Raw genomic sequence first — 18,788 nt, 5'->3', positions numbered from 1 at the left:
CTATCTTGGTTATTTTTTCCTGTGTGCTTCCATCGGGTTTTTAAAACGACAAGCCTGAGCTCAGCGTGAATGAGACCCTGAGTGAAGATACAGAACAGCATGCTTTGCTTGCTCAGTCTGTGGCAAAATCTTGGTCAAGCAAATTTTGTGATAAAAATCTACAACTGTTAAATTTACATTTTTTCCCTCAAGAGCCTTTTGCAAATTGGTTCCACTTAAAAAAAAAAAAAAAGGATATTCTTTTTTACAAGATATACTTAATTTCTGTCTCTTTTTTAAGTTACATTTCACCTTAACCATCCCAAAATTTCTTCTCATTTAGCTTTTGTGACAGTGATACAACATTCTTTTGAACTCTGACAACCTTTTTCTAGATTATCCGCAATACACTGTTTTTTTCTCACACTCGTTTTCTCTCATGCTTTTATTAACCACCTCTGAAATTATCCCAAATCTGCATCTCTAGTCTGACTTCTCTGATGAATCCCACCCTGCATTTTTATTGCTACTTTTGTGTCTCCTCAACAGTTTAAATTTAACATATCTAAGCCAAGTTCCATTTGTTTCCTACCAAGTGACCTTTCAGACGTTTTTATTTTTCCCAGTCATCCAGGCATATAATTTAGGACTTGTTCATTTATTTTATTTTTTTGACTCTCATATCAAAAAGTTCTAAGTCGCCGAAACCGGTTTGGCTCAGTGGATAGAGCGTCGGCCTGCGGACTGAAGGGTCCCGGGTTCGATTCCGGTCAAGGGCATGTACCTGGGTTGCAGGCACATCCCCAGTGGGAGATGTGCAGGAGGCGGCTGATCGATGTTTCTCTCTCATCGATATTTCTAACTTTCTATCTCTCTCCCTTCCTCTCCGTGAAAAATCAATAAAATATATTTAAAAAAAAAAAAAAGTTCTAAGTCTTCCCTCATAGGAAAGAGCAAGTTTGGGGGAGGGTATCAAAAGCTCAGTTCTGGGCATGTTAAACTAGACATTCAAATAGAGGTGTTTAGTAGGCAGTTGATGATTATTGAATTTAGACCAAAAAAATCCAGAATAAAGAAATTATTGTGGTGGGGGGAGGCGGGCAGGAGGTCAACAGCAAATAGATGGTGCCTAAAGCCGTGACAGTGAATGAGATCATCAGAGTGTTGAATATAATTAGAAAAGAAAAGCATTTCGTACATCACCAGAACATTCCTAGTCAAGACACAAGCCTGGGTTGCAGGCTTGATTCCCAGTAGGGGGCATGCAGAAGGCAGCCAATCGATGATTCTCTCTCATCGTTGATGTTTCTATCACTTCTCCCTTTCTCTCAAAAAATCAATAAAAACATATTTTCTTAAAAAAAGAAAAGCATTTCAAGTTCTAAACTCAGATATGACAACTTTAAAAAGTCAGAGAAACAAAGAACCAGCAAAGAACACTGAGAAGGAGCTGCCGCCTGTGAAGTGAGGGGAAGGAGAATGGATGCTGTTTGGGGCCAACTAAAAAAGACGCTCTGTATAGTCATTACGTCCAGCCTCATCCCCTCTCTGCTGAGCCCCAGATTTGAATCCAACTACTTATCTATACTAACAAAAGGGTAATATGCTAATTAAACCAGACATCTTCCGGTCTACTTGGCATATTAGGACAAAGATACCTTCCAGACAAAGCCACAGTGGTGGGGCAGAGGCAGTTAGGGGCTTCAGGCCGGCAGGGGAGAGCAGTTAGGGGCATCAGGCAGGTAGGCAGAGTGGTTAGGGGCAATCAGGCAGGCAGGCAGGTGAGTGGTTAGGAGACAGTGGTCCCAGATTGTGAGAGGGATGTCCCCCGGGGGGTCCCGGATTGGAGAGGGTGCAGGCCTGGCTGAGGGACACACACTCCCCCCACCATGCATGAATTTCATGCACTGGGCCTCTAGTTTGACATAAGCACCTTGAACTGAACATACTTAAATTAGAAATCTTTATTTTTTTACCCAATTTTGATCTTCCCCTGCCTTTCTGCATCTCATTAAACCCTATTACCTAGCCTCAGAGTGACCAAAGATAGATGTTAGAGTCATATTTGATTTTCTCTTTCACCTCACCCTCAAGCTCAGCCTGATACGCTGGCCGTCCTATCTCCAAAATACATTTCATAACACTTCCCTTCATATCTGTAGCCACCATCCTAGCCTAAACCACTCCTATTTCTACCTCTTCTATCACAGGCCTCCTAACTGGTCTTTTAGTATAAGTTATTTTTCTTCTCTTGTTCAGTCTCTACGGAGATTCAGAAGTGATTTTTTTTACTCCTCACCTGAGGATATATTTATTGGTTTGCGAGAGAGAGGAAATAGGGGGAGAGAGACAGAAACAGCAATGTGAGAGAGAAGCATCAATCTGTTGCCTCCCCAATACACTCCAACCAGGGTTTTGAACCTGAAACCGAGGTATGTACCTGATTGAGAATCAAACCCACAACCTTTTTGGTGTACAGTAGGTCCTTAGGTTACGTCAGAGATCCGTTCCTATGGCATGACGTAACGCAATTTTCGCCATAAGTCAGAACCCACCTACATAAGCACCTATGTCATTCACATGGAGCACATACACAGCAGTAATGAAGTGAAACAGTAAACAAAATTTAAAAGAAAGATAACAATTCCTGACCTTTACTTGTGGTAAGTAAATAATAAAAAAACATAAAGCACATATGTACATACGTCAAAATGATGGAACTTTTTTTTATATATAAATAAATGGGAGATGGCGATGTAACCACAAAACAACGTACATTGAGTCCGACGTAACCCGAGGACTGTCTTTACAGGCTGATGCTCCAACTCACTGAGCCACCCAGCCAGGGCCAAAAGTGATTTATTTTAAATGTAAATGGGCTTGTATTATCTTCCTGTTTAAAAGAAGATAATTGAATGGCCAATAAGCACATGAAAAGATGCTCAACATTATTGGACATCAGGGACAAATATACCACTTCATACCTGCTGAAATGGTTAAAAATATTGGCAATATCTAGCATCAGTGAGGATGAAGAGCACCTGGAGCTCTCATACATTGCTGGTGGGAGTATAACATTTTGCTTTGGAAAACAGTTCAGCATGGTTCTTTAACAGCTTTATTGGTATTTGTTTGTAATTTAAGCATACACCTTACTTGTGACCCAGCAATTCCTCTCCTGTTTTACATCCAAGGAAAATAAAAAACATGCTCACACAAAGATGTATTCAAGAATGTTCAGCCCTAACCGGTTTGGCTCAGTGGACAGAGCGTCAGCCTATGGACTGAAGGGTCCCAGGTTTGATTCCGGTCAAGGGCATGTACCTTGGTTAAAGGCACATCCCCAGTGGTGGGTGTTGCAGGAGACAGCTGATGGATGTTTCTCTCTCATAATGTTTCTAACTCTCTATCCCTCTCCCTTCCTCTCTGTAAAAGACCAATATATTTTTTTTTAAATGTTCATAGCAGTTCTGTTTATAATAGCTCAAAACTGCAAACAAGCCCTAGCTGATTTGGCTCATTGGGTAGAGCATTGGCCTAAGGACTGAAGGGTCCCAGGTTCGATTCCAATCAAGAGCACATGCTCAGGTTGCAGGCTCGATCCCCAGTAGAGGGCATGCAGGAGATAGCCAATCAATGATTCTCTCCCTTCCTCTCTGAAATCAATAAAAATATGTATTTTTTAAAAACTAGAAACAGGCAAATAAATAGAAATTGTGGTATATTCATAAGAAATACCACTCAGCAAAAAATGGAGGGACCTATTAGACTCAACAACATGGATGGATCACTAAAACTTGTAAAATTAGAAAAATGCAAAAGAACAAAAAGAATATAAATATATAATCGCATTAATATGAGGTTCTAGCCAAGACCGGTTTGGCTCAGTGGATAGAGCGTCGGCCTGCGGACTGGAGGGTCCCGGGTTCGATTCTGGTCAAGGGCATGTACCTTGGCTGCAGGCACATCCCCAGTGGGAGATGTGCAGGAGGCAGCTGGTCTATGTTTCTCTCTCATCGATGTTTCTAGCTCTCTATCTCTCTCCCTTCCTCTCTGTAAAAAATCAATAAAATATATATAAAAAAAATATGAGGTTCTAAAACAGGCATGGGTAAGCTATGGTGATGAAAATCAGATCAGTGATTGTGAGAGACAAGGAGACATGAGAGAACATTCTTGTGTGAAACAACAGAATAGGAGGAAACTTTCAGGGATGATGGAAATGTACTCGTCTTGATTTGGGTAGCATTTACACTAGAATATACCTTTGTCAAAATTTATAGTACACTTAAAATCAGTGTATTTTACATGTAAATTATACTTCAATAGAGTAATTCTTAGTCTTCAGTGGTTTCCTATTGCACTTAACAAGAAAATTCAAACTCCTTTTCACCTCTAAGGCCCATTGTGATCTTGTACCTACCCACTTCTCCAACCTCATCTCCAACAGCTCCCTTTCTTTACTAAATCTCAACCATACTGGCTTTCTCTTAGTTTTTATAACTTAGAAACATTTCCTATCTCATGACCTTTATCTAAAACATTCCCCACTCCTGTCTCTTCTCATGGCTATTTTCTTGTTATTCATCAGTTACCACCACCTTCCATCTTCCTCAGATAAGCCTTAGCTGCCTGCTCCCTTACCATTTCCCTCACTGCATGTAAACTCCATGAGTACAGGAGACCTGGTCTTTCTTATGCTGCACTTCATGCCCAGAACTTACACAATGCTTAGTAAATTTTTTATATATAAATTTATTTATTTCAGTGAGGAATGGAGAGGGAGAAGGAGATAGAAACATCAGTGATGAGAGAGAATCCTTGATCGGCTGCCTCCTGCACACCCCACACTGGGGATCAAGCCTGCAACCCAGGCATGTGCCCTTGACCGGGAATTGAATCATGACCTCCTGGTTCATAGGTCAACGCTCAACCGCTGAGCTATGCCAGCCAGGCTGCTTAGTAAATTTTGATTATTTGAATAGATGATAGGAGTTGGCTGTTTGAGTCTATATAACTTGGGATTCAGGTCCATGAACTATAATTCTAGTTTTTATTCAATTTTCTGATAAAAATTTTTAATCTATTTCTTAGTTATAATCTACCTTAAAGACACATTATAACAATCAATAGGACAAATAAGTGAAACATATTCAAAGATGTCTTGTTGTTTGGTGTCCAGTGATAATCAAAGTAGTTCTTTTAAAGTCTAAAATCTATACTAATAAAAGGGTAGTATGCTAATTAGACCAGACATCTTCCAGACGTCCTTCTGGACAAAGCCACAGTGGCAGGGGCCGAGGCAGAGGCAGTTAGGGGCGATCAGGCTGGCAGGGGAGAGCAGTTAAGGGGCGATCAGGATGGCAGGGGAGAGCATTTAGGGGGCGATCAGGCCAGCAGGGGAGGGCAGTTAGGGGGCAATCAGCCGGCAAGCAGAGGTGGTCAGGGGTGATCAGGCAGGCAGGGGAGCAGTTAGGGGCATCAGGCTGGCAGGCAGAGGTAGTTAGGGGTGATCAGGCAGACAGGCGAGTGGTTAGAAGCCAGTGGTCCTGGATTGCGAGAGGGATGTCCCAGATTGGAGAGGATGCAGGCCAGGCTGAGGAACCCAACCCCATGCATGAATTTCATGCACTGGGCCTCTAGTCCTTTTATAAAAGATTATCTATAGAGACTTTTTTCTTTTTTTCTTTTAGTTTGTCTTGTTTCTAGAGACTTTTATACATAGTTTTTAAATCTAAGATACTTTCATAGATATGATTTTATCTCTTTAGTAGTAAATTTTTAAATATTTTTTTATTGATTTCCGAGAAGGGAGAGGAGAGAAACATCAGTGATGATAGAGAATCTTCGATTGGCTGCCTCCTGCACACCCCCAAACCCCCAAGGGAGAGGAAACATCACTGATGATAGAAAATCTTCAATCGACTGATCCCACAACTCGGGCATGTGCCCTGACAGGGAATCGAATCATGACCTCCCGATTCATAGGTCTATGCTCAACCACTGAGCCACTGCAGCTGGACTAGTAGTAATTTTGAGGTGACATAATTTGCACTTTGCTTATCATGCAGATGAAAAAGGGAAAAATTCGTTATAAAAAATTTTGACCAGGGGTCTAGAGAGTATTAAACCCAATGAAAATGGAGGTCTTAATAAGTCGTTTTTTTCCTCCCCCCAAAAAAGCAAATTATTTTAGTAATTTTGTATTCAGTTTGTGGTATGCTTCTTTTGTTTATAGCTCGTGGTGACAAACAAAATAAAATCACAGAGAAAGCATTTGTGGAGCCATATTTTAAAGATGATGAAAGGTAAGTTGGTCTTAATAAATGCCACCAATGTGATTGAAAGTGTTAATGGCGTTTTTTGTCAGAACCTCTCTGAACTGTAAAATTGCTACTTTGGTTAAACAATGTGTTTCATTTAATTTATGGCCCTAACAAAACTGGAACTCAAGCTTTACAAAAATGACAAATTTTACAAATAAGGAAAATTACCACCACTACCCTTTCTTTTTTACAATGGTGATAGTTATTTTCTCTATTTTATTAAAACAAATATTCATATTTTATTATGAAGTTTATTTGAATTTTGGGAATTTTTTTAATTGTATACTGTAACTTTTACATAGTATAAGACTTTAGGTGGGAAACCTTAGGTTGTGCTTCAGAATTATTTTATAAGGAGTTTTAAACCTTCAAAGCAAGTTAATTTTGAACCATATTGCTACATTCTGCTCAATTCTGAAACTTTCAGTCATGTACTATTCTTTTTAGAAGTACATTAAGGCATAGTAATTCATCCCAAATTATTTTGTGTTTTTTTCCCTTAAAGTTATGAATTTGGAAAATTGAGTAACTTAGTAAGCAAAGTTAATTCCTTACACTTTTATTTTTGTCAATAATTTTAGAAATCAGACAGACCAAGATAAATTTTGGTTGATGCCTGTAAGACCCTAATAGATAAATGCTGTCATTTTGTGGTTAAGTTATTCTTTTTATTTACCAGTTTTTCAAATAAATAGTTTCCTAGTATCTCAAATATAACTAAGGAGTTTTTTGTTTTAAATTTATCATTACGAATTCATGGATTCAGATATATTTGATGCTTTAGTCCATTGCAGTTTATTATCCTTCTTGGTATTGAAACTGTTCCACATCTTTGCCTCGTGGAAACCTCTTTGGATACTACCCTTGTCATCTTTCAGCTTCCTTGCTTCTGGTGTGATAGATGTCCCTGTGTACTTCCTGTCATAGGCCATGTCTCCCAGAGCCGTAGGTTGTTTTTTTGTTTTGTTTTAGTGAGAAATGAGACTTAGGCCACAGTCTAGCGGCCCAGCTGTGGGCAAACTACGGCCCACGGGCCTGATCCAGCCCGTTTGAAATGAATAAAACAAAAAACAAAAAAAGACCATACCCTTTTATGTAATGATGTTTACTTTGAATTTATATTAGTTCACACAAACACTCCATCCATGCTTTTGTTCCAGCCCTCCGGTCCAGTTTAAGAACCCATTGTGGCCCTCGAGTCAAAAAGTTTGCCCACCCCTGGTAGCCACTAGGGTTGCTTGTTGCAGCTGCTAGTCATTGTTTCTAGACCTTTTAGGTGCACAAAGTTAAAAATAAAGTTTTTGTTTCATTTTGTTTTTTAAAATGAACTACTTGTTTATACTGATAGCTCCAATTCAAGTTCAGGACTACAGGATTTTTACATAATCTCCTGTGTCACATCTGTACCTACTTTCCCACCTGAAAATTCCACTTCTTGGAACAACATTTCTCATTTAACTTTATTCCACAATGCATACACAAAGCAATCTCAGAGTAATACTGACTGTCACCAATAATATGATCTAGGAAAACGATTTAAGACTTATTTGTGTCTTTTTATTTTTAAGTTATGTCCTATTAGAAATATACAGTCAAATCACTGTGTTTTAAAGTCACTTCAGATCATTATTTTCTGTGTAATTATGCCACCAACTCGGTACCTAGGTTTGTTTTACTTTTTTATTTTGTAGGAATTTTATATCTTTATTTTTAAAATAAGGCAAATTATGTACATGATGCCATATGCTATAAAACAAGGTATATTCAAGTAAGTCCAACTTCTTATCTGTTAGCTTCACCCATTTAGCTCCCTATCTCTAAAGGTAATCATCATAAAAAATAAAAAAAGGTAACCATTTGTTTAAAATGTATGGTTTTTTCATCCATTTTACAAAATAAAACCAAGTTTTATCTACATACGTATCAGGATATTGGTAGCTGCACTCTCTCTCCCCTTAAACAAATAGTAGGATACTATATATATATGCTTTTCTCTACTTTGCTTTTTTCATTTAAATCACTCATCTTGGTATATAGTGCTTTCCTCATTTATTTTTTAGTTTCCTAGTACATCATTGACGGTACCGTAGTTTATTCCATAGCATGGTTGCTTGGATTGCTCATAATTATGCTGGCGCGCATAGTGCTGCAATGAATAGCCTTGTACATTCTCTTTCCAAATTTTCGCCCATGTATCTTTGGGATAATTCCTAGAGGTAAGCTTGCAGAGACTGGCATTTCAGATGTTTCATGCTATAGGTTCACCACTTCTTAAAAAATACATGAGTAGTTTTATTTATTCTGAAACCATTAGATATCTGGAGATACAGGTGGTGGATAAAGGTATAGGATAGGAGTGGTGTAACAGTCTCAGAGTTAATGTGGTTCCTTTCCCCACTGAAAATACTAGCAAACCCTGGGAAAAGATGGGTTGTGTTATGTCAGGGACAACCAGCTCAGTAACCTTTTAGGTGATGCTTTGATGTCTACTACAGGTGCCAGTTTACTAGTTGACTCACTGCTGCATTATAGTACACCTAGAAACAGAATAGATAGTATGCAGAAGAAAGAAATATAAGCTTAAGATTCCATAATTATTTGAAAGAAAATATATTTGTGGCAATATTTTTTATCCAGCCTTTCTTGGTCTCCCTTTTTAAATTCACCGGTTACTCCAGACTTGAGAATTCTTAGGTTTAGGCACAGAAGGGTCTATAATTTCATATACTTTGGAATAGAATAACTAAAGCTTATTTTGAAGCAAAGTGCTTGCCAACTAGAGGGGCCTGTGACCAAAATACCTCAACATGGTATATGTGTTACCAGCAAGTCATTTTTAGAAAATCAGTTTTTGTGAATCAGACTGTTTAAATTCACTGGGATGTTTCTGTTATATATATGCCATCACATGATTTTTTTATTTACCTACCTTGTTAATTTTTGATTTTTCTGTATTGGGTCTTTTTCTTAAATCCTCACCCAATGTTATTTTTCCCATTGATTTTTTTAGAGAGAGTGGAAGGGAGAGAGATGTGGGGAGGGAAAAAAGGAGGGAAGAGAGAGAGAGAGAGAGAAACGAGAGAACACCATTGGGGCCAGGATCAAACCTGCAACCAAGGTACCTGCCCTTGACTGTGAATCAAACCCGTGACCCTTCAGTCCTTGGGCTGATGCTCTAACCCAGTGGTTCTCAACCTTCTGGCCCTTTAAATACAGTTCCTCATGTTGTGACCCAACCATAAAATTATTTTCGGTGCTACTTCATAACTGTAATGTTGCTACTGTTATGAATCGTAATGTAAATATCTGATACACAAGATGGTCTTAGGCGACCCCTGTGAAAGAGTCGTTCGACCACCAAAGGGGTCACGACCCACAGGTTGAGAACCGCTGCTCTAACCTTTGAGTTTTTCTTCCCAAAGTACCTCTTTAATCCATACCTAAGTGGCTTTGACCTAACTCCCTAGGTTTCCAGTGGTTAACAATAGGATTTGATCCATTTAATAACAAACATAAATGATAATTTTGAAGAATTTAGGGTAGATGGAAGCAGCATAACAAACTTTTGGAGCAAACAGCAAATACATACAAATAGAGTAGGTCCTCGGGTTACGTCGGAGATCCATTCCTAGGGTACGATGTACCGCGCTTTTCGCCGTAAGCCGGAACCCACCTACATAAGCACCTACATCACTCACGTGGAGCACATACACAGCAGTAATGAAGTGAAACAGTAAACAAAATTTAAAAGAAAGATCAATTCCTGACCTTTACTTATGGTAAATAAATAAAAAGCATAAAGCACGTATGTACATACGTCGAAATGATGGGACTTTTTTTTAATATAAATAAATGGGAGATGGCGATGTAACCACAAAACGACGTAAGTCGAGTCCGACGTAACCCGAGGACTTTCTGTAGATGAATCTGTTCTTTAGCAGGGAGTAGGTTAGCCCTGAAATATGGGTTCTTAGTACTAGAAAGCCAAGTTAACAGAGGCAGTATTCTCTTTCTTGGTTATGGTATTCCTTAGTTTAATAATACAGTATTCTTTTTTGTTTGTTTAATCCTCACCTGAGGATGTTTTTTATTGATGAGAGAGAGAGAGAAAGAGAAGCATTGATTGGTTGCCTCCCATATGCACCCCAACCAGGAATTGGAACCCGAAACTTAGGTAAGTATCCTGACCAGGAATTAAACCCATCACCTTTTGCTGTATGGGACAAAACTCCAACCACCTGACCCACCCAAACAGGGAAGTATTCCTTTTTATTTAGGCTATTTTATATTTCATCTCCTAATCTATTATTTTCAGCCATTCGGGGGCAAAAAGAGGAATAGTTAACTTTTTCAGAGAAAAATATCCATAAAAATACCTCACATATAGTAGGCAGTTAATATTTACTGAAGAATGAATGAAGAAGTATTTGGGTTTTTGACATATTAAGTAAACATTTCAAATAAAATGAATGTATGTTTTGGGATTATTTCTTCCCCTGGGCTCTCACCTTTGTTAATTTAAAACCTAAACCAAAGATCTTTGTAATAACAAATGGATTAATTTTAAACTTAATTTATTTTTCTCCCCAGAGAGACTAGCTTACAAAATTTTCCTCATATTGAAGTGGTTCGGAAAAAAGAAGAGAGAAGAAAATTGCATGGACACACATGTAAGGAATGTGAAATTGTAAGTACTACTATAAATACTATTCAATTGTTGTTGTTTTTTAACAATATGGCTTTATAGATCATGAATGCATGATTTTAAAATCATAGATAAAAATTACATTTGTATCTAGAAACCTAGTTTAAGCCAGGAATAACAGAGTAAACAGAGAGAATATTGGCTGGGACCTAAGAGAATAGATAAAAAATATATTTTTATTTGTTCTAGGAAGAGAGAAAAACATCAGTGATGAGAGAGAATCATTGATCAGCTGCCTCCTGCACATCCCACTGGGGATCAAGCCCTGAACCCGGGCATGTGCCCTGATGGGGAATTGAACCATGACCTCCTGGTTCATAGGTCAGTGCTCAGCCACTGAGCCATGCCGGCTGGGCTGGGTATTTTTAATTAATAAACTATTTTTTAGAACAGTTGTAGGTCCACAGCAAAAATGAGTAATACGTAGAGTTCCCATATACCCCTGTCCCCATTATCCTTTTCTCTCTTTTCTCTTTACGGTGTACTTTCAACACAGCAATGAATGGACTTTTTTTCCTAATGATGTTTTTGGAATAAAAGTTAAATCATGTCACTCCTCTACCAAAAACCCTTAAATGTCTTCTTATCTCACTAATAAACAGAATCTAAAGCCCTACAGCACACTTTAGCACCCCACTTTTCTCTGACTTCATCTGCTACTACTCTCCCACTTACTCTGTTACAGACACATTAGCCTCTGTTGTTTGTGAATATGTTGTAATTTGGTGATAGTGTTTCTCTAACATTGATTGATAACTATGATTCTTTAAGGGCCTCCCGTCCTTATTCCCAGGCTAAGGTAACAAAGGCTAAATTCATGGCAGTGAGAATGGTGAAAAAGATACCCAAAAAAAGTTGTTTCAGAGATACTCTTTAAAAATATAATTAAACTACAGAAAAGAAAAATGTATGAAAAACCTTTACTTCAAACTTAAATTTTAGTCCTAAGTCTGCTACTTTCAGTAGTGATATCTTGGTAAATTATCACTTTGACTTTTAGTTTCTCAACTATAAAATGGAATTCGCTGGATTACATATGATCATATACCTTTGTTCTATTAAACTTTACACTACTTTGTGTTCTTTAGATCTAGAGCTTAAAGACCTACACAATTTGTACATATAAGTTCTATCTTTGTTTGTGTGAAATTCAGGTTCTTTATAATTGCAATTGCAAAAAATGATATGCCTTTGATCCTAATTAAAAAGTACAGTTTGAGGGAGGAGCCATGAAGCCTATAGCATTCAAAGTTAAACCTTTATTTTTAAAAACTGTAGAGATAGGAAAATTACTTCAAAACATACATTATATCCAAATAACAATTGAGAAAGTGCTGTTCAAAAATGCAGGCCTCTCATTTCTGTTACCGGTCTGGCAAAGGGGAAGAGTTTGCACCAATAAGTAAGTCATCTGTGTCACTAAACACATTGTAAAGTTCAGCTGGCATTGCTTCCCATTGTAGACTTTACAATATGTTGATGTACATTGTAATACAAGCTTCTTTTCTCGTTTGTGAAGCAAACATTTCACAGACCAGCAGTAATTACTGTTAGTAATTAATACTACAATCATCAGGTAGTAGTATAGTTTTCTTAGCATGCCTAATACTTTAGTAAAAAGTTCTCTTAGCTTCAGGTTTATAATCAGTAATCCAATCACCCCATTTAGTGTTCCTAAGTGGAAAACTTACCAGTTTTTATTACTAGTATTATGCAGACATTCCAGCAGAAGAAAGAGAAAAGAAGTTGGCTTCCTGTTCAAGACACCGATTTCGCTACATTCCACCCAGCACGCCAGAGAATTTCTGGGAAGTTGGTTTTCCTTCCACTCAGACTTGTATGGAAAGAGGTGAGAGTATAGATCATAACATTTTCCAGTTAATTTTTAATGCGTATATGCCCAAGTGTAACCTTTTCTCCGTGGCTCTCTTTACCTTCGGTAGCAGTTTTGTGATATAAAAACAAATTCCTAAAGATAGAAGACTTATCTTCAACTCTTCAAGTAATTTCACTGGAATCAGAAATTGCTTATAATACTTTAGTGCAGCAGTCGCCAACCAGGGGTCCACAGACCACTGGTGGTCCGTGAGGTCCAAAAGGTTGGCAACCACTGCTTAGTGTGATTGTGTATGCATTATCCTGGTCTGTCATTCAAATTTCAGAAAGCAATTTGCTCCTTCCTGCTATCATCAAAACAACTTTTACTAAAACAAATAATTTTATAAAAGTTGCCAGCAAGGTCTATCATTTTAAAGCCACTACTCTGAATTTTAGATTTTAAAACCTCACTTATGCAGAATGCTGGTTATGTTTAAACCATGTATGAATAAAAAGGACCTTTGTTTGTTTGCTTGTGAAATTGTTGACATGCAACTAGCTCATTCAGAAATGGCACTTATATTTAATACAATTTGAGCATGTATACAACTTCAATGCTCCAGACATTTAATGGTAAGATAGTTCTTCCAAAGATGCAGTCTTTGACAGTCACTACCATATTTCCACTTTCCCCCTTAATAAGCCAGGTTAAGTCCTCTGTGACATGATCTCTCTGCTGGTCATCATTTAGAATTAGTCTGGATGAGAGCCTCTTTGTACTAATATAGCCAAGGGCTATATTAGCTCTTTGGCTCCTTGTGTGTGGCCCTTCCACAAAATACCATGTGTTGGCACACATGTACAGAGCGATTGAAATTTCGTGGCCCATGCCCAGAAATCGGTATTTTGTGGAAGAGCCACACTGAAGGGGCCAAAGAGCCGCATGTGTCTCGCGAGCCTCCGTTTGCCGACCACTGGCCTAGGGGTCTGGTTGGAGAACAGTCCTCCCCTGAATACCTTAGGAGAGTCTAATAGTCTGAAGAGTATAGGGGCTTGTCATCTAATGAAATAGCTACTACAAAAAGTCTTTTTGATAAGCACCTGGAATTTATCATAATAGTATAGTGGAAGCTACTTCAAAGGACTGTGAATGTTATCTGAGGTAATGTATATAACACATTTGATAAATGTTTGCTACTATAATGGTTAGTATAAATGAGGAAACTGATGCTAAATAATGAAATCCTTCATCAGCATCACTCAGCTAATAGAATCATGTAAACTTACAAGGCATTAAATAAGTCAAATGTTTACTGGATATGTGCTGAAGGAAACATGTTGCTAACATAGTCTTCTAAATTTATAATTTATTTTTAAGGTTATATTAAGGAAGATCTTGATCCTTGTCCTCGTCCAAAACGACGGCAGCCCTATAATGCAATCTTTTCTACGAAAGGCAAAGAGCAGAAGACTTAGATATTGAAGCAAAAACATGATAGAGAACAATTTTTTTCTTTCTAGTTATTTATAGCTAATGTTGGTATTAAACAAAGATTTTTTTCTGTAAACTGATTTATAAATCATTTTTCTATTAAAAATGTTTTTAAATGGCATTTACCTACCACACAACTACTAAAAATGTGGGTAAGTTTGTATTGTGTTTTCTTGCTTTTGCACCTCTAAACAATAAGGTGCTTTAATTTTGCACTCTAAGTTAAGAGTTGTATATTTACTTTGTTTGGCATTACCCAATTACAGTTTTGAAAATATGATAGTTGTCTGATTTATTGTTTTTCAGATCTTTTCTTTTTATTCCATCTTTCCTTGTTATTTACATTCATTAGTGACTTCATGTTTATCATTACAAATTTTCATCCTCTTAATAATTGCTCTTCTGTTGGTCATTCCAATATCTAAATTTAAGTGTTTAAACATCTAAATTTTAATAGTCCTTTTAGCTTTCCAGCTTTTTTCTTTTGTTGAATTGAAATGAGTTGCTACTGTAGAGTGTATTTCTTTTGAGGTATCCACAAATATCAACTTTTTTCCTTTTGCATGAACTGTAAATTAACATCACCCTCTGATCTGATGCTAATTTTCCAGTTTCTCACAGGTAATTTTGTGTTTGTTTTTTTTCCATTATACTTTTTTTTTCTGGTGCATTTTTCAAGATGAATTTGTTGAGTTCTCTGCCCGTATGTTCAAGTTTAGTTGTATTGTTTCTCTAGATTGACTTATGAACTCCCAATTTGGCAACAAAATAGATTTCTCTATTTAGCAACTTTCTACTCCTCCTGGACCTACCATAACTAAGCATATCTGTGTCACCTTTTCTAGTGGCATTTTGTTTATCAGGGGTTTTTTGTTCCTTTAATCCATATCTTGATAGTATTATATAAGCAGGATTACATAGACACTGAATAGAATGTCTCACTCTGTGTACATTATTTGGCTCTAAATGTGATTCTGAATTTTTTACTAACTTCTATTCAGCACTTTTCTTCCCATCCCAAATTGTTTCTCTATCCTGTTTGATTTTTGTCCTCTGCTGACAGTTACCTAATCTCCCCCAAAATAATAGAAACCATTCATAACTATGCCAAGAACTGTTTATGCTATTCACATAGATTTTTCTTTTAATTCTCAAATAATCTTACGAATTTATGTATGAGCTTAACATTACGCTGCCAAAAATGGGTCCAAGAAGCAGATTAAACAACGAATGACTGGTTTTCTTTTCTCACGATAAAGTCTGGAGGTCGGCATCTAAGGCTGGCAGCGCAGCTCCAGGATGCCCCGTGGACCCAGGTTTACTCTAGCTTTCTGCTTTCATGCTCTGTATGTGGCCTTCATCCTTGTGACTGTAAAATAGGCTACCTTTAGCATCATGTCCATGTTCTAAGCAGAAAGAGGAAATGGGAAAAAGCACGTGTCATTTGTTTTGGTTCCCCTTTAAAAAGTTTTCCTTAAGCCTCCCCTCCACCCAATAGCTTTCTGTTTCTCAATGGCCAGAATTGTCACTTGGCTACCTCTACTAGTAATAACTAAGGAATGAAATTAGAGCAGAGGTGGGGAACTTTTTTCCTGCCAAGGGCCATTTATATATTTGTAACATCATCTGTGGGCCATACAAAATTATCAACTTAAAAATTAGCCTGCTATATTTAGTCAAACATTTAATTAACTCACCCCTAATGCCCTGGCAGGGCCAAACCAAATGATTTCCCGGGTCTTTTACAGCCCTAGGGCCTGACATTCCCCATCCCTGAAGTGTAGAGCCTGAGGTTGCCTAATTCCAGAATCCGATCTTGTACCTCTAAAGACCAGGAGTCTGAGAGTCACCTGGTTTGATGAATAGGGCACACAGGATGTACAGTTTGAGCTCTGATGGACTTTGCTATTTAAAAGCAGCCTACGCAGACACAGCAAGAGACTATCTGATAGTAGCTTAACAGCAGCCTAAACCTTTATAACTAGCATTTCATTTTATCCTCACCTTGTGGAAGGTTGGGTAAACTAAGATCTCTCTCCCTTTTTATCTGCTACTGTCTAGCTCTACATTAAGTAAAGTCGTGAAATAGATACTTTTCAAAAACACTAAAGTTAGAAGGATGCATTTAAATGCAAAACTGCAATATATGACAGATTGTGCACTTCAGACTTTTCTTTAAAAAGATAATGTATGTGAAAGGGCTTTATTCATTTGTAAAGCATTATATATTAGACAATACTTTCATACAAATACATGCCAACCACTGTTTATATAGAGATATTTATAGTTTCAGGTTGCCTGTGAGCTTTTGAAAGTTGAAGACCTCTGATTCAAACTTTGAAAACATGCAGAACCTGTGTGTTAGCACTTAGCATTTGAGTAACACCTTCCTGCCTTTAAACAAGCAGGTATTTTGTTTAAACCAGTGGTCGGCAAACTCATTAGTCAACAGAGCCAAATATCAACAGTACAACGATTGAAATTTCTTTTGAGAGCCAAATTTTTTCAACTTAAACTATATAGGTAGGTACATTGTTATTAACTTCATTAGGGTACTCCTAAGCTGGCCTTTGCTAAAAACGTCCTCAATCTGATTGAGGTACGTTCGCTGAGGTCGACCCCTTCCAACTCTCCCATCCACACTCGTCTTGTATACTTGTTTCAGATAGACGAGTGTGGATGGGAGAGTTGGAAGGGGTCAACCTCAGCGAACACCTCAAAACAATGTACCTCCCCCGCGCCGTGTATCCCGCGGCCTGCCTGCACCACGTCTCCCGTCACCCAGACCAACCGACACCCCCCACTTCTTCTAACGCCAGTTCTTCAAAATAGACTCGCCCAGGCAGAAAACCGACTTCTGCGCATGGGCCACGAAGTTTCAATCGCACTGTACGTGCGCGCCCGCACGTGGTATTTTGTGGAAGAGCCACACCCAAGGGGCCAAAGAGCCGCATGTGGCTCGCGAGCCTTGGTTTACCGACCACTGGTTTAAACTACTTGAAACCTAAGATTGGCCAAGGCAGCAATTTGATTGAATTAGTCATGGGTGCCCAGATGTATGTAGAAGACATAATAGGCTACATCAAGAGAGCAAACTAAAGCAGAATATTCCCTAACACCTGTCATGTGAAAAGTTTTCCCAAAGTCCAACTGCAAAAGCTGCTGTTGTAGGCTTAAAGTATTAGTAACTTAGTTTAAACTGCATCTAGCATATGTATGTAAAAATGCATAGAAGACACTATTCTAAAAGAAATAGTGAAAGGCTGCAAAGATTACTCCCCAGGTAGTGTTTATTTGTAATTCAGTTACAAAAAAAAGAAATAGTGTTACATAAACCAAATACTAATACATTTATTTAAAAACCATTTATCAAGCACTTCACCAGGCACACTACTAAAGACAGAATCAGGCAAAATTGGACAAATTTTCTTTTGAAGGAGCAAGCTTTTAAAGAAGACAGACCTAAGAATTTTATCCTGTTATCCCTGACATTTTAGCCTAACAAACATGAATTTTATATTGAAAAATGCCACTTTGGAAATAAGCATTTCAAATATATCTCAAATTTCAGCATCCAGCTATGTTCAACAATTCTAGCAGTTTAAGAGACATCTCAAACTCTTTCTTTGCGCAGCTGATGCTGTTAGAATGGCTCCTTAGAAAACTGAAGTGTCCTTCCACTTGAGTCCTGTAGTATATACACTTAGGCAAGCAGTTGTGTGCTATCGCCAGCAGAGGCCAGAAGAGAGTTATTGTTGGAGAAGATCAGTGGAAACTAGGGGCTGAATGGGACTACCAAAAGAAAATTTCTAGGATAAATAGATATGAGTTGGTTACAGTAATGAAAGCATATTGGGCAAAAAGCAAGCTTTCAGTAAAACTCTACTGGAATAAAACAAGTGGCAGAGGCAATAATTCATGGTCCTGAGGGAAAAATAACAAACATTGCATACATACTAGGGCTACAGAGAGATGTGAGATCCTGTTATTGCCCAGTGGGAGACCAAATATAAATTGATTGATTGATTGATTGATTGATGCCTAAGAAGTCAAAGAATTTTAGACTGAGTAACAAAAAAATGTTCAGGATAATTAGAACCTGAACTGCCTTAGGATGATTTAACCTAGGGAAGCAGAGAGGAAGAGACAGTACAGTCTAAATTGGGAAACTAAGCTTAGTATTGAAATGTTAAAATACTAAGTCCGAAGGAGCCTCAGAGATTATTGGTTGACTTGCAAGGTCCCTATAAACTGGAACCTCAGTAGGGTGCTTTTTTCCCTTCCTAAGTCCTAGGAAGCACATACAAGGTTTGTGTTGGTACAAAGCAGTAAACTTGTGTCTTAAAGGTAAGACTAACAAATTTAGACTTGAGTGTTTAGGCCTTCAAACTATTAGTAGTGGATCCTTTACTCAAACCCTACACAGAACCCCAATAAACAGTGTTTTCAAGGCATACATTTATTTCAA

General features: G+C 37.9%; 1 protein-coding gene across 4 annotated transcripts in view; it reads left to right on the top strand.

Annotated features, from left to right (window-relative positions):
• Positions 1-15,549, top strand: part of RBBP8 (RB binding protein 8, endonuclease) — a 97,201-nt gene extending 81,652 nt beyond the window's left edge. For 3 of the 4 annotated variants that reach the window (XM_081097460.1, XM_081097459.1, XM_081097461.1), the window contains 4 exons: positions 6,218-6,287; positions 10,896-10,992; positions 12,718-12,859; positions 14,207-15,549. In XM_081097460.1, coding sequence (XP_080953586.1) covers positions 6,218-6,287; positions 10,896-10,992; positions 12,718-12,859; positions 14,207-14,304 — 407 coding nt within the window. In that variant the 3' untranslated portion in view covers positions 14,305-15,549. The remainder of the gene's footprint in view (positions 1-6,217; positions 6,288-10,895; positions 10,993-12,717; positions 12,860-14,206) is intronic. The other variant, XM_081097462.1, reaches the window with a different exon arrangement.
• The last annotated feature ends 3,239 nt before the right edge of the window (positions 15,550-18,788 follow it).

This window comes from Myotis nattereri (assembly GCF_964212035.1).
Source record: "Myotis nattereri genome assembly, chromosome: 8".
NCBI classification, from domain to species: Eukaryota; Metazoa; Chordata; class Mammalia; order Chiroptera; family Vespertilionidae; genus Myotis; species Myotis nattereri.
The sequence above is the reverse complement of the archived record's forward strand: the minus strand, read 5'-3'. Positions and strand labels throughout refer to the sequence as shown.